This window comes from Carassius gibelio, chromosome A8, assembly GCF_023724105.1.
Source record: "Carassius gibelio isolate Cgi1373 ecotype wild population from Czech Republic chromosome A8, carGib1.2-hapl.c, whole genome shotgun sequence".
Taxonomy (NCBI): Eukaryota; Metazoa; Chordata; class Actinopteri; order Cypriniformes; family Cyprinidae; genus Carassius; species Carassius gibelio.
The window spans coordinates 2,884,609-2,910,675 of record NC_068378.1 but is presented as its reverse complement, the minus strand read 5'-3'; the positions used below and the strand labels follow the sequence as shown (position 1 = coordinate 2,910,675).

Sequence of the window (26,067 nt, the reverse complement as noted above, 5' to 3'; positions counted from 1 at the left end):
TCCCAAACTCTGGAATAGCCTTCCTGATAATGTTCAGGGTTCAGACACACTCGCTCTGTTAAAATCTAGATTAAAAACGCATCTCTTTCACCAAGCATTCGAATAATGTATCTCTTAAATTGTGAGTGTAGTTGTAGCTGATCAAATGTGCATTCTTATTCTTTAGCTTGGGTTAAATAATTAATTTTACTTTGTTGGGAAAGCAGCTAAGCTAATTATGTCTCTATGCGTTTCTCTGTTTCTGCTGGGATCTTCATCCCGTGGTAACTAGGATTTACACAAGCTCCAGTCTGGATCCAGAACACCTGAGAAGAGATGATGCTGACCCACAGAGGGACCCCAGATGATGCTAACCCTGAATCAACAAACAGAACTAACAAATTTTGCAACAAGTGTGACTGAATTATATAATTATTATTAATTATTAATAATAACTAAAAAAACGTTTGATTTTATAAACCTTAATTTCATGCATGATTCGTATGGATATGTTAACAGAATGCCAGTGTTGGGTAGTAACTAGTTAAATGTAATGGTGTTAGTAAATTCAATTACAAAATAAATGTAACTGTAATCAGTTACAGTTACTAAGAAAAAAAATTGTAATTAAGTTATATTTACTTATGAAAATTGTAACGATTACTAAGGGGATTACAAAATAGGTCAGTTTTCCTATTCAAAACGTGATATGGACTAGTGTCTGTGAATATCAAGCCACAAAAAGACAATATATGTGTCACAGCCACACCTTCTACACTCCCAGAATCGGACACTTACGCCACACCCACTCGTCCCCAATCACCAGAATTCTAAACACCTGTGCATCATCACCAGTGCCACATATAAAGCCATCAGTCACCATCACCCAGTGTCTGGTCTTGCACCGATCTCCTCACCAACCTGAACGCCATTTGTCTACCTACCTGATCTGCCTTACCCTCTTCATCCTCATCAGAATTCCTGTTCCCATCATCTTCGTCTGAGTCGCCATCTGTATCACCATTCACCTGAAGGAAAGTTGTGTTATCTCTGTGTCTTCCACGTGTCAAGATTCACCTGTGTCTGAAACCTCTGATTTAAATTAAATACTATTTCACTGAATCCTCTGTGTCCTCGTCTGTGTCTGACAGAAGACCAGACCTCATGCAGAGCTCTTCAGATACAGGCGAGGACCGCACCGCGGATCCCTTCACTGAACTGGTTCACGCTGTACGGTCCTCACTAATGCAACAAACTCAACTTTCCTCACCGGCTGTCAACAGTTCTATCACCGCTACACCGCCGGTCACTTCTTCAGTTGCCCCTGCGAGTCCCATGGCCAAACCTGCAACATACAGCGGCACGGCGGAGGATTGCAGCGGGTTCCTACTACAGTGTTCCCTCTACATGGAATCCAACGCTCATTCATTCACCACTGAACGCAGTCGAGTCGCATTCATCATCAACCTGCTCTCAGGTAAAGCTCTCCAATGGGCTCAGTCTCTCTGGGACTCGAACTCATCTGCCATTGGATCAGTCACTAATTTCTGTTCTCAGCTAAAATCCGTCAATTATTTACAATTCGCCAACAGAGAGATGAATCCGTGAGTGATTATGCCGTACGCTTCCGTACACTCGCTTACATAAGCGGCTGGAATGAAACTGCCTTAATTACAGCATATTGCCACGGATTGTGTGACAAAATACAAGGTTTGATTGTGGTATATGAAGAGTCACTGGGACTTGAGTGTCTAATCCAGAAATCCATTAGAGTTGCCCAGAGACTCACAACGTCAGCGGAGGATTAACACTGGGCTGTGTCTCTATTGTGGGGGAGATGGACACCTCTTACCATCCTGTCCAGTACGGCCTCCACGCCCAGCGGTGAGTACCATTCATATACTGCCTCTAACTGCTCCTCTGACTAAAACCTGGGTTACTCTAAGACATCTCCATTCTTCTGTTTCAAACTTCATCAACCGGCAAACATTAACTCGTCTAAGTGCCAAACATCATCGAAGCCCCGTCGAACTCAAAATAACGACGATACAGGGAAAGCCGCTGGGCAAGGGTCGTGTCCACTATTTCTCCCCCACAATCATCCTCCGTTTACATCACGTTTATGGTGCTGGAGGAATCCACCGCAGACATCATCCTGGGACGCCCCTGGCTTAATCAACACCAACCTCACATCCATTGGCCCACTGGTGAGATCCTGAAATGGGGACAGTCCTGTCACCTTACCTGCATCACTCCCCCAGCTAAAATTCCCAAGGTCATTCCTTCCATAAAGAAGTCATCCCTACCGGTCCAGTCCACATCAGTGGAAAGCCCCGACACTAAGGTAGATCATATCATCCCTCCTGAATATCGGGCGTTCCAGGATGTGTTCAGTAAGCGGTTGGCAACGAAACTTCCACCTCATAGGCCATGGGACTGCGCCATTGACCTCCTGCCTGGAGCAACCCTTCCTAAAGGACGAGTCTATCCACTGTCCATCCCGGAGCAGAAGGCCATGGAGGAGTACATACAGGAAGCCCTCACTCAGGAGTTCATCCGACCATCTACTTCCCCTGCCGCTTCCAGCTTTTTCTTAGTGGCCAAGAAGGACGGAGGCTTGAGGCCGTGTATCGACTATCGCCATCTCAACTCTCAAACCATCAAATTCAGCTATCCTCTTCCCCTGGTCCCAGCGGCGTTAGAACAACTATGCGGAGCCAAAATCTTCACTAAACTGGACTTGAGGAGCGCCTACAACCTGATCCGCATCCGGAAGGGGGACGAGTGGAAGACTGCTTTCATCACTCCTTCCGGGCACTATGAATACAGGGTCATGCCGTATGGGTTATCCAACAGTCCATCCGTCTTCCAAAATTATATGAATGAAGTCTTCAGAGAATACCTTAACCAGTTCGTAATTGTCTACATCGACGACATCCTCATTTACTCCACATCCAAGGAGGAACACATCCAACATGTCACACTCGTACTCCGAAAACTCCAGGAACACCACCTATACCTCAAGTCTGAAAAATGTGAGTTCCACACGCCCTCAGTCCAGTTCCTGGGATACATCATCGACCCACGAGGCGTGAAGATGGACCAGGGGAAGGTGGACGCCATCACACACTGGCCTCAACCTGGTTCCATTAAAGAACTCCAACGCTTCCTGGGCTTTGCCAACTTTTATAGAAGATTCATCAAAGATTACAGTTTACTCAGCTCCCCTCTAACTTCTCTCCTCCGGAACCGGCCCAAGTCTCTGTCCTGGAACCCCGAGGCCACTGAAGCTTTCTACCTACTCAAGCAGGCCTTCAAGACTGCTCCGATCCTAGTCCACCCTGATCCCAACCAACAGTTCATCGTGGAAGTGGATGCCTCATCAACCGGGGTCGGAGCAGTCCTATCCCAGCGGCAGGGGGATCCTCCAAGACTCCATCCATGCGCCTTCTTCTCGAAGAAGCTATCCCCGGCGGAGCAGAATTATGACATTGGTAACCGTGAACTACTGGCCATCAAGCTGGCTCTGGAAGAATGGCGTCATTGGCTGGAGGGAGCCCAGTTCCCTTTCGAGGTAGTAACAGACCACCGGAACCTGGAATACCTCCGTGAAGCTAAGAGACTGAATCATCGCCAAGCTAGATGGGCCTTGTTCTTCACGAGATTCAACTTTAAGGTCACTTATCGCCCTGGCTCCCAGAACAATAGAGCCGATGCCCTCTCCCGTCTTCATCAAGCAGATCCTGAACCCGAATCTCCGGAACCAATCCTCCCTCCAGCCATGATTGTAAGTCCTATCCAATGGAATATTGATCATCTGATTGAACAAGAAAACCTTCAACACCCTGCTCCGCCGGGAGGTCCAGAAGGGAAACTCTTCGTCCCTCCTCAACATCGGATTACCCTCCTGGACTTAGCTCATACCTCTCGGGGATCTGGACATCCAGGCAGGAGGCGGACCCTCTCGCTCCTTCAACAGCGTTACTGGTGGCCATCGATGGCTCTGGATACTGTCCGCTACCTCAAGGGATGCTCCGTCTGCGCCATAGCAGACACCCCTAGAAGACTCCCGGAGGGTAAACTGGTGCCTCTGCCCATTCCTGAACGTCCATGGACCCATATTGGTATAGATTTCATGACTGACCTCCCTCTTTCTCAAGGCTACACCTGTGTGCTGGTAGTGGTCGACAGGTTTTCGAAGTCATGTAAACTCATCCCTCTCAAAGGACTTCCCACTGCGTTTGAAGCGGCAGAGGCACTATTCCACAATGTATTCCGTCACTTTGGCATTCCAGAGGACATCGTCTCCGACAGAGGTCCCCAATTCATCTCCAGAGTCTGGTCTGCTTTCTTCCGTCTTCTAGGGGTGTCCGTCAGCCTCTCTTCAGGATACCATCCACAGACCAACGGCCAGACAGAGCGTAAGATACAGGAGCTTGGGAGGTTCCTGAGGATATACTGCCACCGTAACCAGGACTGTTGGAGGCAGTACCTACCCTGGGCCGAATACGCTCAGAACTCCCTCCAGCAATCCACCACCGGGCTCACCCCCTTCCAATGTGTCCTCGGATACCAGCCTCCACTCTTCCCATGGTCAGGTGAGCCCTCGGAGGTCCCAGCGGTAGATCACTGGTTCCGACAGAGCGAGAGGGTCTGGGACTCGGCTCACGTGCATCTCCAGCGGGCAGTGCGGAGGCATAAGGAGCAAGCGGACGCTCGTCGAAGACCTACGCCGCAATACCAACCTGGACAGCGAGTCTGGCTCTCGACGAGGGACATCCGCCTCTGGCTGCCCTGCCGTAAGCTGAGTCCCTGATACATCGGACCATTCACAATTGAACGGCAACTGAACGAAGTGACCTATAGACTCCAGCTACCTGCACAGTACCGTATCTCACCTTCATTCCATGTTTCACTCCTCAAACCCTTCACTGAACCTTTGTCTCCTCCATCCACAGAGCCTGGTGATGATGCCGTACCTCCTCCTCCAGCCATCGAAGAAGACAACGACATCTTCCGGGTTAGAGCTATCCTCGACTCTCGACGGCGGGGTCCTCAATTGGAGTACCTTGTAGACTGGGAGAACTACGGCCCGGAGGAGCGTTGCTGGGTTAATCGTAACGACATCCTGGACCCCAGCCTTCTCACTGACTTTCACCGAGACCATCCAGACCGCCCCACTCCCCGTGGCCGAGGTAGACCCCGTCGTTGTACAAGATCCCAGCCGTCAGGAGCCGCCCGTGGAGGAGGGGGTACTGTCACAGCCACACCTTCTACACTCCCAGAATCGGACACTTACGCCACACCCACTCGTCCCCAATCACCAGAATTCTAAACACCTGTGCATCATCACCAGTGCCACATATAAAGCCATCAGTCACCATCACCCAGTGTCTGGTCTTGCACCGATCTCCTCACCAACCTGAACGCCATTTGTCTACCTACCTGATCTGCCTTACCCTCTTCATCCTCATCAGAATTCCTGTTCCCATCGTCTTCGTCTGAGTCGCCATCTGTATCACCATTCACCTGAAGGAAAGTTGTGTTATCTCTGTGTCTTCCACGTGTCAAGATTCACCTGTGTCTGAAACCTCTGATTTAAATTAAATACTAGTTCACTGAATCCTCTGTGTCCTCGTCTGTGTCTGACAATATGAATACTGCATGTTCTGCATGTCTGTGCCATGTCTGTGGAAATCAGGTGCGGATTGGAAATTGGGAGAACCGGGACCATTCGGGGTGGCCTAGCAGCTGATTTTGCCCCCCTTTTTTAATATTGTAATTGTATAACTGCCTGCCAAATGTACCAAAGCGATTATTTCCAAGTCGCCATTCGATAATTAAATCTCTAATTAAACATGAATCGGTTAGTCGTGACTATCATATACAAAGAGACAGCAATGTTTCAAATAGACACAGTTTAGTACACAGAATAGGACACATGCTTTTTTTTTTATTAACTATTTTTTCCCCAAAACCATTATTAGATGCAGTGTTTCCTGTAGTCATGCAAAGATTTGGTTTCAAAAATAGTATCAGTAAACTATTTCTTATGATTTTAAATCTGCATCGACTTTAAGATCAATCTCAAAGTAAAAGGCAATACTGTGTTGAGCAATACTGTAACCCTGCATGGTGTAAATATTTGGAAATGATTAATAGTTGCAAATAAACATTCATTAGAAATTTAGAAAAGTAATCAAAAAGTAATCAGTTACATTAATAAAGTAATTAAAGTTACACTACTGTTACATTTTAAATAGGGTAATTTGCAGTCTGTAACAGATTACATTTCTAAAGTATCCTTTCCAACACTGCTGAACGCTATGTGTGAATTCTAGGAAAATTTTTGTGTTGTGATAATGAGCATGTATGCAAGCCCAGTAGGAGTTGCTAAATGAACAGACTGCTGCATGCATTTATTTAATTATTTTTCTCAATGGAGAATCGGTTGCCATATTAGTTTAAATCCCCAAACTGTTTACTTAAATATTAAATTAAGAAATGACAGTAAAAATTAAAAGTAATCACTTTGTTAATGTAAAATACTTTTCAGATGTAAATGTAATCTGGTTACCCCTTATTTAAAATGTAATTAGAATGAAATATAGTTTCTCATATTTTGTATTTTAAATACGTTACGCCTTACATGTATTTCGTTAATCACCAGCCCTGCTTGTGTAAACATCATATAGCTAAAACTGTAAATTCTACTCCTTGTTACAAGTATGGTAGAACCATCACTTCTACCACAAAAGACTGCTTTGTAAATAATCTTCCGGATTTATCTAAATTCTTAAGCACATCCAAAAACTAAGTAAAACAGTCTGACACCGTGGTATAATGAGTACTCCGGCACCCTAAAGTGAGTACCCTTTTAAATGGAGCGCAGCTGGAGGAAAACAAAACTAGAGGTATTTTGTATTGCTTAGCGGGAAAGTAACCTATCCTACAGAAAATCATTAAAAACTGCTAGATCTGATTACTTCTTTTCTCTTTTAGAAGAAAACAAACATAACCCCAGATATTTATTCAATACAGTGGCTAAATTAATGAAAAATAAGCATCTAGGAGGTGTTAACATTTGCCAACATCACAGCAGTAATGACTTTATGAACTACTTTACTTCCAAGATTGATAATATTAGAGATAAAATTGTAACCATTCAGCCGTCAGCTACAGTATCACATCAGACAGTGCACTATAGACCCCCTGAGGAACAGTTCCACTTATTCTCTACTATAGGAGAGGAAGAATAGTATAAACTTATTAAATCATCTAAACCAACAACATGTTAGACCCTATTCCATCGAAGCTCCTAAAAGAGGTGCTTCCAGAAGTCATAGATCCTCTTCTGACTATTATTAATTCCTCATTGTCATTAGGATATGTCCCCAAAACCTTCAAACTGGCTGTTATTAAGCCTCTCATCAAAAAAAAAAAAAAAAAAAAACACTAGACCCCAATGAACTAGTTAATTACAGACCGATCTCGAATCTCCCTTTTCTGTCCAAGATACTAGAAAAGGCGATATTCTCACAATTATATTGCTCATTGAGAAAAATGGTATCTGTGAAGATTTCCAGTCAGGATTTAGACCGTATCATAGTACTGAGACTGCTCTCCTTAGAGTTACAAATGATCTGCTCTTATCATCTGATTGTAGTTGTATCTCTCTATTAGTTCTATTGGATCTTAGCGCTGCGTTTGACACTATTGACCAAAACATTCTTTTGCATAGACTTGAAAACTTTGTTGGCATTAATGGAAGTGCATTTAAATCATACTTAAATGGCCGCCATGAATTCGTAGCAGTGAATGAAGAGGTATCGTATCAATCACAAGTGCAGTCTGGAGTACCTCAAGGCTCAGTACTAGGGCAATTACTTTTCACACTTTACATGTTACCCTTGGGAGATATCATCAGGAAGCAAGGTTCTAGCTTTCACTGTTATACTGATGATACTCCGTTCTAGATTTCTTCGTGGCCTGGAGAAACATACCAATCTGAAAAAAATAATGGAATGCATAGTCGATATAAAAACCTGGATGAGGAGTCATTTCTTACTGCTTAATTCTGAAAAAAACAGAGGTGTTAATTATAGGATCTAAAAATTTGCATGTAATAACCTTGAACACTAAAGAAGACTTGATGGTTGCTCGGTCAATTCTTTGTCATCAGTTAGGAACCTAGGTGTGCTATTTGATAGCAATCTTTCGGTCATGCTATGTGTGGTGAGGAACAAGGAAACCAGGAATACAAGGAACAATCTTCTTTTAATTCAGTAATCCATGGAAATACACAGGGCAGACAGGAGCACAGCGAGCAGGAGCAGGCACATTTTAGGAGCAGACACTGGAGGTCACTTTCTAAGAGGCCGGCAATAGAGGACACATGCTAGAAGCAGGCACTGGAGAATCAGAGGCGCCCTCAGGGCTGGACGAGAGAACCATGGATGAAGGAGGGCTGGACGGGAACAGCAGAGACAATGGAGAGAGGAGAGGGGCCAGTTCTATCTCCAGAACAGATTTCCAGTCAATGAGATCCTCCTCCTTAATTTGGCCCTTTTGAAATGCCATATTCAACTCATCCTCAGCCACAGTGCAGGGGGTGGAGCTCCTCTCTGCGCTCACACTGTCACAGCCTCTGACTTCACGGCGATCCTCGGCTCTGTTGCTCTCTCGCTGGTCATGGCAGGCTCTGGCTCTCCATCAGCGGTGGTCTTGGGCATGCACACCGTGCATCAGGGAGATGAGGGGGCTGGGCAATAAGCAATAAGCTCATGGGAGCCAGCGGGGAACTAAGATCCGTGTTGCAAATCAAGTTTTTAGGTAAAGACGCTTAAGGTAGGTTGTTTGTTGCTAAAAGTTTAAAATGACATGATAACGTTATGAATGTTGATGTCAATTTTGTTTTCACAATGCAGAACTGTGTAGAACACAATTAAATTACTCACATTTTCCGTACTAATTTTCACTAGCATTTTACCTATACTCAAAAGATGGATAAGATGAAAGATTGATTTCAGAAAATAAGTTTAACATTGTACCTAAATAGCCTAATTAACAATTATTGGTGCAAACTAGGGGTCAAATGGCTTCCTAGTCTGCCCTGTGTATTTCCACAGGCGATTGCTTCTATAACCGCTAATTTTATCAGTTCTTTTGCCTTAGGTTCATTCTATTTCTCACAGATTTTTGCTCATTCTAAATCAGAAAGATAAGGTAACACAGTGGTGATTACATTTATATGAATACATTAGTGAGAGCGATTGCATGTGAATAAATTTTACATGACTGTGGGATTTAGTTAAGAAATACATGCTTGAACTTTTCGGATTTGAAGCTATTTTTAGAAATCAAAGAACAATGTTGACAGTACATTTCCATACTGAATGATTCTGTGCACACGCAATCTGTGTGTGACGTATGAGCTACTGTCTGTAGCCTTTGTGTGTGCGGTACAGTGCAGCAGTGCATTAGATTAGAACAGCGTTTAACTTTAGAATCTGCATTCTGTGGTTCAATTTCGAGCATTCGAAATTGAACAGCAGGCACCTCTGTCCAAGTCTCTACCAGCTGATGTGCGGCTTGGCTGGCTAGCTGTTTCTATAATCACTATTATTATTATTTTTTTGTGGGGTTAAGAGGAAAAGCATGTCTCTGTCATGTTATTGTCAAAGTCGTAATTTACCCTGCTACTTCTAACCTATCTTTATTTTTACAGTGGTCTCCAGCTCCTGTAATAAACGTTAGCTTGAGGCTACCTGTGCAGGCTGCTCTTCAGTATTTTCCCACAAATATCACAAGCCACTGTGGACTACAACTACAGCAGCTGAAACAAGTGCAAAGCTGCTTACTCCTGCAACACATGCCCTCATATCTCCATCTCTCCTCATGTTACTTCTAATCCTTTTCCTTTTCAGTGACTTCCAGCTCCTATAGCAGATGCTAGCATGAGGCTGCCAAGCTGCACAGGCTTTCAGGATGTTAAAAATCCCCACTCCCTCCCCATGGCCTACGGCAGCTGAAGGAAGCGTCCAACTCAGACCCATACATGTCAGGCTTTTCCTCCCGTTTCTAATTACCTTTTTTTTTGTCTTCCAAATCAAGTTCCGGCTCCCCTTGAGCTTTAAGACGCAGTGGGACGTCAGCAAGTTTGGGCCGCACGTCAGAGTCGGCTGCTACTCACACTGCATTGCCTCACTCCTCTTCTCAACCAATCACTTTTCAGCTACAGTACCACATGCAATGTCATCTGCTGGCATGGCTCCCTAAACTCCTATTCTTCCTTCTACCTCTGGCGGCAGACTTAAGCATGAGGCTGCCTTTTCCCCATCAATGGCCATGTAGACCCACTGCAGACATCCAAGCAGTGCATCATCAGCCAGCAACACATACTTACTGGCCTCTTCCCTCATTTCCTTCTACATCTTCCTATGAGCTTCCCTAAGCACCAGAGGCTAATCCATGTATTAGGCTGTCTCCGTAAAATGTATGTTCTCTCCTTATCTTTCTTCTTTCTTTTTTTCCGTGCTCGACACCAGAAATATCTTCTATTTCAACAAAGTAAATCAGAATAGGAAAAGGTCACCTTGCTATATTTTCAAACTCTCATCGCCTATCCAATCGTATCGGGCACCTTTTTTTCTCCAATTCAAAAGCTCCATCTGCATGGGGTGGCTGTGTGCACCGTTCATGCGGGGCGCATCCTGGACAGAATATTTTAGTATTGCCTAAAACATCTAAAATCTGAATGTATTGGGGTCCTGGCTGGGTTGTGTGCCATGTGGGCAGCACATATGGCCACTCTATGTCTACATCCCCTTATGACCCTTTTCTTGTCAACGCCTGTAACCACCCTATCACATGTTTTTTGGTTTTCAAAAAAAAAAACTCACCCTTGTCCAATCAGGCATACCTGAAGAAATATTTTCCAGCCGCTCTTTCCGAATCGGGGCAGCAACTACAGCAGCTCAAAACAGTCCTGTCACAGCAGCGGATTGATAGCCTTCACGAGCTATCAGGACAAATAATTTTCACACAAAGAAAGCCCATCTAACTCGAAGTTAAATTAAATTTGAAGCTACCGCTGCATGGCCTGCTTAATTTGATACTACCACTGCAGTGCCCCACACTTCTGATACTGCCACTGCAGTGCCCTGGTTAATTCGATACTGCCCTCCATATGTAATTTCGAGTTATTCAGCATTGGACAACAGCAAAACCACCATACCCTGTAAACTCAATAATAATAATAATAATAATGTTAATAGGCCTAATATAATTTTGGTTCTAATTCCAGAGTGATATAGAGGTGCCAAGAAACATTTCTTTAAAGCTGCAGTCCGTAACTTTTATTTTTGGTTAAAAATGAGCAAAAATCTATATTTGAGCAAGGTCATAACCAGCCAGTGTTTGAAACTATCACCAATAATGTTTTCTAATTTGAGTGGTTGAGTAGGTTTTTAGCAGGAAATTCGAGCATGGGACTGTGTTATTTCGTGTCACCTAGGGTGTCCACTAGTGGGCTCACTTAACCTTAGGCACCTCACCGTAGGCACTACAATTCCCACTAGCCTTGTCCCTTCATCACAGTAATTGCACTCCTGCTAATTGCACCAGGTGCCTTCACTTATTAGTCATTAGCCTCCCTATATTTACCAGTATTTTCCTGTTGTCTGTATGGAGTCCTTTCCTTCAGTTTACGTTCTGTACCCAGTCCTCTCGTCTTCCGAGTTCCTCGTATTCAGAGTTCCCGTTCCTCTTCCTCTTCCTGTCCCTTCCTTTGTTTGTTTATTTGGATTGTTTTCTGGTTTTGACCCCGGCTTATTTGGATTACCCCATTTCACTGGGTCACGATCATCACTTTACGTCACGTTTTTAAAACATAAAGAAGTTATCCCGGCTACTAGGCTTTGCATGTGAGGATCGTTTAATTGTAGCCTATTCCCACAGCATCTGGAATAATTCAGTGTAAAAAAAAACATGAAATGCTTTAAAATGTTCGTAGCATGTTACTATCATATTTTACCATATATTTTTGTTGTTAACATGATTCTAACGTTATCATGTTTCCAGCATATTTTAGCACATTGCTTGTATGATTTAACATGTTGTTAAAATGTTTCTGACATGGTTAACCTGTTGCTAGCATGTGCTAAGCAAGTTGCTGAGGTTTTTTAGTGAGTATGAGTGAGAAACTGGATTGAGGACTCATCAGCATTATCAGAATATATGCACTAAAAAAGTGAAAACATTTGTCCATTCATATCCAAACACGCCTCTCTTGTGTGTGTGTGTGTGTGTGTGTGTGTGTGTGCGCGCGCGCAAGAGAGGTGTGGAATAATGAGGCAGTATTCACGGTTACATAACCTCGTCAATTATTTTCCACAGTCCTGCTCATATGAGGCATACAGCTATGGCTTGTGTGTGTGTGTTTATGAGGGTGTGTGAGGAACGCGGACCAATAAATGTCAGGATGACGCATCCTGCTGTGTTTGAGCTCATGCTGTTCATGCTGATGTTAAGTTATTTTCTTGTAAACTCCACACTTGGTTATGTTATTAACAAGATTTTTTAGAAACAGTGCTTTAATTGACCCAGAGACCTACTGTAATAATTTCAGCATTCATTTGTAACTGGTTAGCATTAACACCAAATATATTGTAAAATGTGATGACACATGAATCATTCCCACGGTTCCGATTAGTTTTTTTAAAAGCAAGTAGATTAATAAATCAGTTAGCCTATTGGAAAGTCACCTGCTTTGGCCGTTTTGATTCGGATAGGATCTTCACAGTTCTTCAGGACATCCAGCACGTCATAGAGGGGTAGTCCAGACACACACAGCCCCTCCACCTCCAGCAGGATGTCCCTCTGAATGCCGGGCCTTGCCGGACGGATCCAGATGAAGTGTCCGGTCTCCGCTCCACCGCTCAGCTCCAGCGGCAACCGCCCGGCCGAGTCCCTCCAGACTGCGCTCCAGCGGAGAGAGCCACTCATTCCTTTTGGTTGTTTAATCACGGCTCCTCCTAAGGGTCCCCTGGCTCCTTTTGTGGGTTCAGCACTCAATATCACGCCTATTACAGAGCAAAATGAGCTTTACCATTATGTAGGGGAAATAAAAGTGGAACATTGACAAACTCTGTATTTATCAGTAACTGTGTCAGTACAGCTGGGTTCAACACTAATGATTGCTACACCTGCAGTGACGCGTCAGCACCTGATTTCTGTGGGAGGATCTCTGCATTTCATCACTATTCAAGCATTTAAAGTCTGTTTGGAGTTTTCAGGATGAACACGCTATTCACACTATTTTTCCTAAAATAAAAAAATAAAACAACTCAGGGTTCTCACATTCAAGATGACAGTACAAAAAAGTAATAAACTAAGTGACATTTATGCGTTACAGTGAGCTATATTGTTTATGTTATACTTTATTTAAGCCACACACTGACACACTGAAAAAAAAGCAAAATCAATCAATTTATTACAGCCAATCAGAAAAGTTTGTGGGCAAGAATATATAGTTATCCATGCATATAATCAAATTAAAGAAAAATTAAATAATTGTAACTTTATTCAAAATATAGATGCAGCTACTGATGCAATATTTGTTCTGGAATACACTTGATTATTCACACAGAGTTCACAGTTTGAACATTCATCTTTCCTTAACTTTATTTTTTAATTGTTGCTTTTATTGTGCCCATTAAATGATGTAGCAGCTCACGGTGGTGCAGGAGTCCCTCAATGCACCCTTCCTGGATCCACAAGGACACCAGCGTGCATACACGGGGAAGAAACTGGTCTCCTGAGGAGAGGATTTTAAACAGTGGTGGCGATGAGGCTCCATTCACATTAGGTGTGCCCCATCACACGCCACCAGCCCTGGCACAACCCGCGCCCCTCCTCTCTCACACACCTACTCCTGTCGGGAGCCTGGTGAAGGGCGGCGATTAAGGAACGGGGTGCCAATGATAATTAGGGGGGAGGCAGCCGACTCAACACACTAGTTCCTTGCTAATCCTGCTAATGACTTGCTAGTCACAAGGTAGTCATGCTAGCAACATGCTAGTAACTTGCTGATCATGCTAGCGACATGCTAGTGGCTTGCTAATCACACTAATAACATGCTAGTCACTTGCTAATCATGCTAACAACATGCTAGTGACATGCTAGTCAAGTCAAGTCACCTTTATTTATATAGCGCTTCAAACAAAAAGGATTGTGTCAATGCAACTGAACAAAATTAATTAGTGTGTCAATAATGCAAAGTGACGGTTAAAGGCAGTTCATCATTGAATTCAGTGATGTCATCTCTGTTCAGTTAAATAGTGTCTGTGCAATCATTAGCAATCAAAGCAACGATATCACTGTAAATTAAGTGACCCCAACTAAGCAAGCCAGAGGCGACTGCGGCAAGGAACCGAAACTCCATTGGTGACAGAATGGAGAAAAAAACCTTGGGAGAAACCAGGCTGGTCTTGTCCCGGTGGTCCTCTGAGACAAGGTCTTTACAGGGGATCTGTATCTGGGGCTCTAGTTGTCCTGGTCTCTGCTGTCTTTCAGGGATGTAGAGGTCCTTTCTAGGTGCTGATCCACCATCTGGTCTGGATACGTACTGGATCCGGGTGACTGCAGTGACCCTCTGATCTGGACACAGACTGGATCTGGTGGCTACGGTGACCTCGGAATAAGAGAGAAACAGACTAATATTAGCATAGATGCCATTCTTCTAATGATGTAGCAAGTACATTGGGTATTATGGGAAGTGTTCCCGGTTCCGGTTTACCTTATTAATGCAGCCTAAAAACCTTTAGTTTAGGCACCAAATAAGAAAAGGATCTGCCGCCCGTAGTTGATTTTGATATTCTAGGTATTATCAAATTGCCTGAGTTTTGAGAACGCAGCAGACGTGGAGGATTATAATATAACAGGAGCTCATTCAAATACTGAGGTGCTAAACCATTTAGAGCTTTATAAGTAATAAGCAAGATTTTAAAATCTATATGATGTTTAATAGGGAGCCAGTGCAGTGTGGACAGAACAGGGCCAATATGGTCATACTTTAGTTTGTTTACCAGCCGTGCAGAATGACCACCCAATAAAGCATTACAATAATCTAACCTTGATGTCATAAATGCATGTGTAGGGGGTAGGATGTTTGCAGCGGGAATTGCACCTTGATTGAATCAGGTGGCTAGGATGTAGGTAGCGGGAATTGCACCTTGGTTGAATCAGGTGGTGCGCGTTTGGCGCTGCACATTTAAATCCAGCTAGCTGGCGGGTTCTTTAGTTGGTGTTTTACTACAGATCTTGATTCCTTGGACTCTTGGTTGGTTTTTACAAGTCGATCTTGACCTGGTGTTTGTGCAGTTATTCAGTGCCATCTTCATGAGCCCCTACCGGCTACGGATTGCGTTTGCGTGAATCAAAAAAAATCACTGGTTTAAAGTATGACCACCAAGTTTGCCGAGTGCTGTTTGTCGTGCCGAGAATGTAAGTTCACTGGCTTCCTTTTCTGCGTCTTTGTTAGAGATAGCTTGTTCATATGTGTGTAGTTGAGTTGATTTGCCATATCTGTATTATAGGTTGGCCTGGGAATGTTCGAGTAAAAACCAGATGGAATGAAGCAATCGTGATTATTATTACAGTTAACAAGCTCAACGCTGCGGTCGGTTTTCATACAGGAGGACCGTCATATACCATCTTGACCACTGTTTCTCCTGTGCCCTGTTTTTAGTATTCAGGTGTGTGTGTGTGTGTGTGTGTGTCTGGCCCACTGTATTGCCCATCAGCCTTCCCTTGTGCGTGTTGTATGTTTCATGTTTTCTTCTTTGGCCATTGGGCTGGTGCAATATTCTGGGGGGTGGGGGGGGATAACAATTTTGTTGTGTGGTCACTGGGTTGATGAGTGTAAATTATTATTTTTGATTTTGTGATGTGCCTTATTTACTCTGTGTTTGTTGATTTGAGTTTTTGCTGAATTTGTTATTCATTTAGACATCTTGATTTTGCACTTTGTTGTACCTGTCCCTGAATTTGTTGACCATAGGCCTAATGTTTGTTGTTTTTTCAAGTGTCTAATTTAAAGCTGCAGTAGGGAACTTTTGACGCTCTAGCGGTTAATAAACAGAACTGCTTGCGTCTTGCGGAAGAACATTGTAGCCGGAGCTACTTCTCTGTTTATGTCTATGAAGAATCACAAAGGTACTGGGTTACACTGCCACGGTACCCCCGAAGCAATCTAAAATAGTCCGAATATAAACACTTATTATAGGTGTACCCTAGTGATTCAGGACAAGCTAAAAACACGGTTTGGAAAATGGATTCATGGTGTACTCGCTTATTATGTTCATTTTTCTACATTTTGAACACAAACAAAGTTACGGACAGCAGCTCTGATTGGTTGTTTTTTACCAGGAGTGCATGACTTTCTGCAAATGGCAATAGGACCACTGGGAGGAGCCAGAGGAGCTTGATTTTTTTCACAGATTATCTGTCTCATATTCTACTGTCAGGACATAATGACAGGTGATTGATTGACAGGTTTAATAAATATGTAAAAAATATTTTTTTTTACAAAAGTTCCCTACAGCACCTTTAAGGAAAATAAATTAAATTGTTTATATTTCTATATTACTCCAGTCCCTTTCTCTCCCTTTATTTCACTTTATTGGGATAGCCTGCTCATGAACATCTAAAATTCAGATTGTTTTTTGATTTATCCAACGAGGCCTCCTAGGGGTTACATTTGGTGTTACATTGGGTCGATTGGGACTGGTGTAATCTGTTGGGTTTCTTTTATTTGTTTGTTTTTTTGTGTGTATGTATTGGGTGCAGATAGAGTACAGGAAAAGCAGTGGTAGAGGACTGGGCCCGGACTGTGGTTCTGCAAGTGACCTATAGATATATATAAAATAAAACAAAAAAGTTCCGGTTGAAATGTCTCAGGAGCTGGAGAAACGGGTTGGGCAGCTAATGGAGCAGATTTAACAGTTACAGGAGCTTAATTCTCAGGAGCCAGGGTCTTCTGGATTAAGGTATGTGTATGTTCCTAGAGAACGTAAATATCCCAGGTTCTCTGGTAGTTTAGAGTCCCCTCCGGTGGAGGAATGGATTGAGGAAGTCCGTCAATGTTTACAGGTTAGGCATATGTCCATAGGTGAGCAGGCACATTCCATGTATGATCTTCTGGATGGGGAGGCAAAGCTAGAAATTAAACTCCAACCAGCTTCAGTTAGATCCAAGCCTGAGAATATTTTCTCTATACTGACTTAGACTTTTGGCTGTAGCCAGTCTTATATTGACGCTCAACAAAAATTTTTCCAATGTCGTCAACAGGAGGGAGAAACGTTGCGTGAATTTTCACACTTGTTAATGCCACTCATGGAAGTCACACAACGTAAAAATACAACCGCAATTGCTAAACCTCATTGTCTTCTCCGTGATCAATTTGCAGAAAACATTAGAGACAAAATGCTGCGTAGAGAATTAAAGCAATACATCCGCCTTTATCCTGATTCCTCCTTTTTGGACTTGCGTCGTGAGGTATTTCGTTTGGCTGATGATGGTGAAGGGCCTTGTCTTGTCCGTACAAGAGCTTTATCATGTGAAGCTAGTTCAAGGGTGGTAGGAGCGCGGCAGACGCTGTCCTTTGTCCTCTGGTTCAGGGCCATCCAATCTACCAAACAGGCAGACCAATCTGCCATAGCAGTTGCTATGGTTTTTGAATAGCCGGCAGCCATATCACCCTGGACCCCAAGACCGGTTTCCCACTGAAGCTAAGCAGGGCTGAGCCTGGTCAGTACCTGGATGGGAGACCTCCTGAGAAAACTAGGTTGCTGCTGGAAGAGGTGCTAGTGAGGCCAGCAGGGGGTGCTGACCCTATGGTCTGTGTGGGTCCTAGCGCCCCAGTGTAGTGACGGGGATACTATACTGTCAACAAGCACCGTCCTTCGGATGAGACGTTAAACCGAGGTCCTGACTCTCTGTGGTCATTAAAAATCCCAGGATGTCTTTCGAAAAGAGTAGAGGTGTGACCTCGGCATCCTGGCTCAATTCGCCAATTGGCCTCTGACCATCATGGCCTCCTAACAGTCCCCATATTCGCTGATTGGCTTCATCACTCTGTCTCCTCTCCACCAGTAAGCTGGTGTGTGGTGGGCGTTCTGGCGCACTATGGCTGCCGTCGCATCATCCAGGTGGATGCTTCACACTGGTGGTGGATGAGGAGATACCCCCTGTCTATGTAAAGCACTTTGAGTGCCTAGAAAAGCGCTATATAAATGTAAGGAATTATTATTATTATCCTGATTCCTCCTTTTTGGACTTGCGTCGTGAGGTATTTCGTTTGGCTGATGATGGTGAAGGGCCTTGTTTTGTCCGTACAAGAGCTTTTTCATGTGAAGCTAGTTCAAGGGTGGTAGGAGCGCGGCAGACGCTGTCCTTTGTCCTCTGGTTCAGGGCCATCCAATCTACCAAATAGGCAGACCAATCATCAGAGGTGGTTTCGTTTTGATGTGGATGGCAGACCTATTTGTCTGCGTTGTGAGCAAGTAGGCCACATGGCTAGGGGTTGCCTGGTTGGCTCATGGCAGACACAGCGTGTGTCGGTTGAATCCAGGCTGCCCATTGGGAATGGGAGAGATGACTCTTCCAGCAGGCAACAGGGAAACTAGCACCCTCTAGTGCATGGAGCCAAGCACTGGAAGGGGGTTTGATGGGCTCAGATTCGTTCATATCTCTTTTGTCTGGTCCTTCTGCATTGGTGGGCGAGTGTCCAGTGGCAGATGTTCAGATGGGCAGTGTAACTGTTACTTGTCTTATAGATACCGGTTCTATGGTTCCAGGCCTATATATCCCATATCGAGGTTACTTAGAATTGGATGTAGAAGTCCTTCCATAGGCGTCTTAGTGGTTCAAGATCCACCTGGCTCCAGATTTAAGACAAATAAGGACTCTGTCCCAGGACTGATTGGGATGAATGTCCTCCGTTGCTGCCTGCAAGAGTTTTTTCAAGATGGTGTAAGTTAGTTTGTCGGGTTAACAGTCCCAGCCATTTGGGAACGTGCCTTATTAGCGTTTCAACGCTTCAAGGACTTTTCTATGTCTGGTGTTCTAGGCAGGGTTTTGACTGCCCCTGGGCACTTCATCTGTGTTCCAGCTGGATCTTTAAAGTTTGTGTCAGCAACCTGTAGGCAGGGGCTTGGCCCATTGATTCCTTCTGTACTGACATGATGGCAGTTGCCACCAGACTTAATTGTTCCAATCTCATTGCTCCCCATTGGAAATGGTACAGTACAAGTGCCAGTTGTTAATGTGGGCCAGATAGATCGGTGGATAAAACCATGTACCCTGTTGGGGGAAATGTACTTGATCACTACACATTCTGCTAGCAAATCTATCTGCTTCCAGGAAGAAAATGGCACCCAAGGTCCTGTCGCGCTCATTCGGTCAATGCAGGCTGCTACAACGCTGGGGTTTGCGGACCTTTCCTGGCCTAATCTAACTGAGTCCGAACAATGGGAAGCAAAGTCTTTACTTCAGATGTATAGTGATACTTTTAGCTGTAGTGAGGCACTTTTAGGCTGTACTGACTTGATTGAGCACGAGATTCCTTTGTTGGACAATATTCCGGTGCGGCAGCGCTACAGACGACTTCCACCATCCCAGTATGATGTAGTGAAGACTCATATCCAGGAGCTGTTAGATCAGGCAGTAGTAAAACCGAGTTGTAGTGGTCCTCTGAGACAAGGTCTTTACAGGGGATCTGTATCTGGGGCTCTAGTTGAACTAGTCTCTGCTGTCTTTCAGGGCTGTAAAGGTCCTTTCTAGGTGCTGACACAGACACACATATTAACAACCCCAAAAGGCAGGTGATTAGCCCCGAAACCCGACACATTAAGTTTTTTAAAATTTTTATTATTATATAATAAATAAAAAGAAAAACGATAGGATATATTAAAAAAAGAATAGAGTAAGCCAGTGTTAGTTTTTTGTTTTTGTTTTTTTGCTTTTGCCAATTGTATAATAAATAAAACTAAAATTTACATTTCTTGAAGAAAAAGTGTGTGGTACTTGCAGTGGCAAAACTCTGTCCTCAGTTGCTAAGGTGTTTTCTAAGCCATTGCTAGGGTGTTTGCTAGGATAATCAGGGTGGTTGCTAGTGTGTTGCTATGTGGTTGCTACATTACTTGGGTTGGTTGCTAGGGCAGTTACTAGGGTCCCCAGGATGATTGCTAGGGTACCCAGGGTGGCTGCTAGGGTTTTGCTATGTGGTTGCTAGGGTGTTGCTATGTGTTTTCTAGGATACTTTGGGTGGTTACTAGGGCACCTAAGATGGTTTATAGGGCCGTTGCTATGGTTTTGAGGTGGTTGATAGGGTGTTGCTATGCAGTTGAGAAGGTACCTTGGGCGGTTGCTTGTGTCCCAGGATGGTTGCTAGGGCTGTTGCTATGTGGGTACTTGGGGTGGTTGCTAGGGTGTTGCTATGGTATTTTAGGTGGTTGTTAGGGTGTTGCTATGCAGTTGAGAAGGTACTTTGGGTGTTTGCTATGCAGCTGCTAGTTGTCACAGATCATTACTGTATAGTTTTATAGAGTTCTTAGCCTGATTTAGCACTTAGCTAATCACTATTAGCATTTACCTTTTCACTACTAGCATAACTAGCATGTTGGAATTCCTGTTTACTAGCATTGGGGCAAAAGAACCAATGTCCCATGTCAATATGATTTTCTGTTGCAAAGATATAAGACTTACTAAATGGTTGCTAGGGTACTGTGTTTGGTTTGCTAGAGAATGTCTTGACAGCTGTCAATGATGATACTCCAAAGGCTCTTTACCAATATGGATGAAACAAAACCAACCCTAATGTCTCTGTGACATTCAGATTTGAAGATATGGCTGTGTGGGTTTGGGTTGCTAGGGTGTGGCTTGCAAGTGTTGATGGTGATTCATGATTGGCTGTTTGCAGGCCGAGGACCCCCCCCCCCCCCCCCCATGTCTCTATGACACTGTGATCTAAAGATATCCATCTTTCCCTTTATAACGGCAGTCTATCGGATCAGTTGCTAGGTTGCCCTGAATGGGTGATAGGGCGTGGCCTGACAGCTTCACAGTGATCCTGAGAGTCTGATTGGTTGGCTGAGGAAAATGACCCAAACACCATGTCTCTATGACACTGTGATGCAGAGTATGTTCAATGCAAAATTTCTATGTAAATTACCATAGTAGGGGAAAAAAGCTGTTTCATGGGCGATTCCTCAACATAGTTTGTCTATGGGAAAACTTTGGGGGGCTCTTACGCCCCAGGAGTGCAACTTATACCTCACTGAGGGGTATGTTCTCGCACAGCCTGATAGCCTCTTTAAATGTGGTGATTCACATGTTTCTAAAAAATTCTCTCTCGGAGCTATGATCCATCAAAGTTGGCCGCAATGCATTGTCTAAGTGATTTTTTTTTTGGCCGATATTTCACCCGATGTACGAACATTGTCACCAAATTGCTTATAAAAGTCATAGCACACCATTCCTCAATAGGCTGCATGATTTGACACCTCTTTTGCGGGTCTGTGACAAAAGCTCAGGGACAAGATACGCACCAAAGTTTTGTACGGAATAATAATAAGAAGAATGTAAGATTTATTATTGCCTTTGGCAAGCACAACTAATCTTTTTTATTTATTTATTTATTTATTTATTATTTAAAAAAAAGAAAACAAGCAGTTAGTAAATGAAAGGAGTGCAGGTCTAAGAGGAGCAAGGTTTTTTTTTTAAGTAAAAAAAATTGAAAGTAAACAAATAAAGTAGCCTTTGCTGTATATAACCATGGACCACAAAACAATTAATTTATCTTAAGATCATCTGATCGTGGTTATATCTCTCTATTAGTGCTATTGGATCTTAGCGCTGCATTCAACACTATTGTCCCCAACATCCTTTTGCATAGACTAGAAAACTTTGTTGGCATTAACAGAAGTGCATTAGCATGGTTTAAATCATACTTAAATGACTGCCATTTGTAGCAGTGAATGAAGAGGTATCATATCGATCACAAGTGCAGTATGGAGTACCTCAAGGCTCAGTACTAGGGCCATTACATTTCACACTTTACATGTTACCCTTGGGAGATATCATCAGGAAACACAGTGTTCCCTGTCAAGGGAACTTCGAACTGCGTCCTCTGAAGGGACACTATGGGGAACACCTCGTCGTGACCCGTGTCTGAAGCATACTTTGAAAAACGCCAATGTGTTGGCCGGCGACAGCCTCTGACGTCGCTACCGGCGCGACTATAAATACGCGCCCGTAGGACTTATCTTCTTCGTCTTCATTGACTGTTTTGTTTGAAGCGTGCATCTGAGAAACGACCAGAATGGTAAGAGCGATCTATTATGGTTATCATGGCATCCACTAGCAAGGCGTTTAAACAGTGTGTGCATCCATGTCAGCGTTATTTGACACCTGATGACACACACAGTCTTTGCGTCTCTTGTTTGGGCAAAGAGCACGCGCGCGATGTCCTTGAGGGGGCAATCTGCGCGCACTGCGAGCGTTTTTCTGTGGAAAAGCTCCGCTCTCGTTTGTCATCTGGATCTCGCGGCTCAGGACCCGCCGTTGCCGAGGCACGGAGGAGAATGAGCTCGTGGGGATCGCAGGTGGATCTCGCTGAGGAGTTTAGAGAGGGACTTTCCTCTCACACTCTCCGGCGGCAAACGAGAGCAAACTTCGAGAGGAAGATGCGTTGTCATTAACCCTTTCTGACACTGAAGTTAGTGCTCTGCTGGGTTCTAACCAGAAAGAGCAGGAGATATTTGAGAGTGGTGAAGAAGCTGAGGCTGAGCCGCTCATTTCTCCTGCTCTGCGTATGGGGAGCTGTTAGAGGTTATGGATCGCGCCGCAGCCAAAAAAAAAAAAAAAAAAAATTTTTTTTTTAAATAAAATAAAAATAAATAAACTTTCCATGGAAGTGTGCCAGAAAGGTAACGTCGCGAGGTAGACTCGATGAGAGTTATTTTTCTGACCATAGCCCGCAGCCCAGGTGAGCCTTCCATTCTTGCCTGACTTACATGCAGAAGTTGAAAAGGAATGGAAGAGGCCGTTTTCTCTTGCATCCATCGGTTTCAGCATACGAGTTATGCTGATATCGATGGCATGCACGAGGACGGCTATGAGAGGATGCCCCCTGTAGAAGAGATGCTGGCTTGCTATCTCTCAGTGGGGGAACATCCTCTCTAAAATCTCCCTCTTTGCCATCTAAGCCCTTCCAGGATACATCCCGCTTAAATGGTAAATCATACGCAGTAGCAGAGCCCGAACAACAAAGGGGTCCTGGCCCATCTCGATCTGAGGATCGAAGACGGGCGCAGAAGGCTAGTGTCGCGGCTCGTGCTCCTCCCCCGCCTGAGGGCAGGGGCAAGAGGAATCGCGGGTCACGAAGAGGTAAGCAGGGTCTGAAGGATGTGATAGACAGTTCTCGTCTGGATCAGAGCGATACCTAGGAGTTTGTCACTTCCTTTTGGATGTTTTTAAATTCTGTTTCATTTCTCCCCTGCCTAATTCCCCTGTAGCCACCAGCGCTCCACCTGATCGTGGTTAGGTGGAAAGTTTCTCACATAACAGTCTCCTATCCTGGACCTGTTATGTTTTTGGTTGGTCCTATTTTCATAGTGACCTCCTTACTGACGGTCCGGACCAAAAGGGGACGCCCCGTAAAGCGGGACTCCAGTACAGGAGGGTGGGTGAGTATGTAACCCTTTCTGCTTATGGGTGTTATGTTGCTGGTGGTTATGTCTTCTAACAGACTCTGTGAGTTTCCTTTTACAGTGCTCAGTTCCAGCCTTGTGCTCTGGCCACGATCACACGCTTTCGGCAGGCGGCCGTGCCGCGTGGGTTCGCCCCCCCCAGGGCGCGACACCCACCGCGGGGCGAGTTCCACGTGCGGGAAGCAAGCGCTCTGCGGTTGCTCGTCCCACACCCCTCCCGAGGAGCCTGGCTGATCGTCAGAACTGGCATAGCACTGCAGGGAATTTCATGGATATCCGGCCAGGTCACCCTGAGGGGCCGCCTGGCCGCTTGGCGCATCCGGGGAGGTGGTAGTTACGGAGTCCTTCTGTATGTACTGCCTCAGGTGATGCTCCCCTCGCTTGAGGGTTGGAGCTCGCCTCTCCCGTGCGATCCAGCGCCTCTGCGATGCTTAGGAACCTTTCTGTACACACGCTAAGCCTGTGTACTGTCTCAAAACCACATGGTTACGCGCCCCGCTTCGTTCCCTTTCTTAAGATGATTAGCCCCGAGGTTTCTTGGGCTTCATTCAACCAGTGTGTATTTGTTATACACCCCAAGCATCGCTTCCCTCAACATGAGGGGCTGTGTGGACTCCCGCATATTGTGGTCTTTTCAGATAGTAGGCTTCACCAGGCCTCTCTGATGGTGAGCTCCCACATACTGTGGTTGTCAGGTAGTAGGCCTCACCAGGCCTCCCTGGAGATTTAGCTCCCACATGCTGTGCGTTTCCACTAAAAAAAACAAAAAAAAAAACAAGCTCCCACGGTTTGTGGTTGTCAGGTAGTAGGCCTCACCAGGCCTCCCTGGAGTCGAGTTCCATATTAACTTCCACTGAGGTGGTTATCAGGTAACAGGTAGTAGTCCTCTCTAGGCCTCTCTGTAGGTGAACTCCCACATATTGTGGTTATCAGATAGTAGGCTTCACAGGTCTCTCTGAAGGTGAGCTCCCACATACAGTGGTTGTCAGGTAACCTTTTTCTGTACACACGCTAAGCCTGTGTACTTTCTCAAATCCACGTAAGTGGTAAGTGTGCACGCAAGGCTCTGCGCACTTTCTAAAATCCTGTACGGTAAGGGTTACGCGCTCAGCTTCGTTCCCTTTCTTAAGATGATTAGCCCCGGGGTTCCTTGGGCTTCATCCAACCAGTGTGTATTTGTAATACACCTCAAGCACCGCCCCTTAACATGGGGGGCTGTGTGGGCAATTCTCGCGGTAGTTTAGCAGCGCTCCCCTTTTCTAAAAGGGTCGCCTATGAGCATGCTGCTCGGAGCTCGGAGTCCTCCTCTCATGGGAGACTGAATTCTCGGTTTTTTCATCAGAGCGCTCCAGTACTACATACTGTTTTGAGACGCACTGTGAGAGCAGACATCCTGCTGAGGCTCGGGGAATGGCGCCATCGCACCAAGGTGTTGAAGTAGAGTTAGAGAGGTTGGCCAGACCTGGGTGGATCGGTTTTGCGGCTCAAGAGAGCGTCGCACTATCCCCTCTGGCTTCCTCTGACTCATCCAGCTCCATTGGGGCTGGACGCCATGGTACAGGCGTGGCCGAGGCTTCATCTGTATGTTCCGTCCTCCAATTGCTCTGCTCCCGGGCCATTCCATCTACGAGCTGCTCTATCAGAGTGCCACGAGAGCCCCTCCTTTGTGACAGGCAAGACTTGGTAATAAACAGTGCTAAGTTCTTAGCCGTATCCCTTTAAAGGAATCTTTCGTGATTCCAAGCCTTCAGCTCTACCCCGGGCCGAGGCCCTTCAGGTAAGTTGGGTATGTAGCTTAGGCCTTTGGCCATAAGGGATAATGTCATGGACAGCCGTCGAACTGTCCCAGGGGCGACTCCCGGTGAAATGGTAGAGTTGGTACTTAGTGTTTGCCATGATTCTGGCCTGCACTCCCCTCAGCATGGCGGCGTGGGTATACTGTTCCCCATAGTGTCCCTTCAGAGGACGCAGTTCGAAGTTCCCTCGACAGGGAACGTCTCAGGTTACGAATGTAACCATGGTTCCCTGAGAGGGAACGAGACACTGCGTCCTCTAGCTCCCTGCCATGCTTCGGACGCAAGCTTCACGAAGAAGATAAGTGACGGGTCCTACGGGCGCGTATTTATAGTCGCGCCGGTAGCGACGTCAGAGGCTGTCGCCGGCCAACACATTGGCGTTTTTCAAAGTATGCTTCAGACACGGGTCACGACGAGGTGTTCCCCATAGTGTCCCTTCAGAGGACGCAGTGTCTCGTTCCCTCTCAGGGAACCATGGTTACATTCGTAACCTGAGACGTTCTCTTTCAAGGGAACTTTGA

General features: G+C 45.0%; 1 protein-coding gene across 11 annotated transcripts in view; it reads right to left on the bottom strand.

Annotated features, from left to right (window-relative positions):
* The window catches only part of LOC128019171 (membrane-associated guanylate kinase, WW and PDZ domain-containing protein 1), a 137,681-nt gene extending 124,504 nt beyond the window's left edge, over positions 1-13,177 (bottom strand). For 6 of the 11 annotated variants that reach the window (XM_052605228.1, XM_052605232.1, XM_052605235.1 and 3 more), the window contains exon 1: positions 12,744-13,175. In XM_052605228.1, coding sequence (XP_052461188.1) covers positions 12,744-12,984 — 241 coding nt within the window. In that variant the 5' untranslated portion in view covers positions 12,985-13,175. Of the gene's footprint in view, positions 1-12,743 lie in introns of all 11 variants that reach the window. The other 5 variants (XM_052605231.1, XM_052605229.1, XM_052605237.1 and 2 more) reach the window with 2 other exon arrangements.
* Between the last annotated feature and the right edge of the window lie 12,890 nt (positions 13,178-26,067).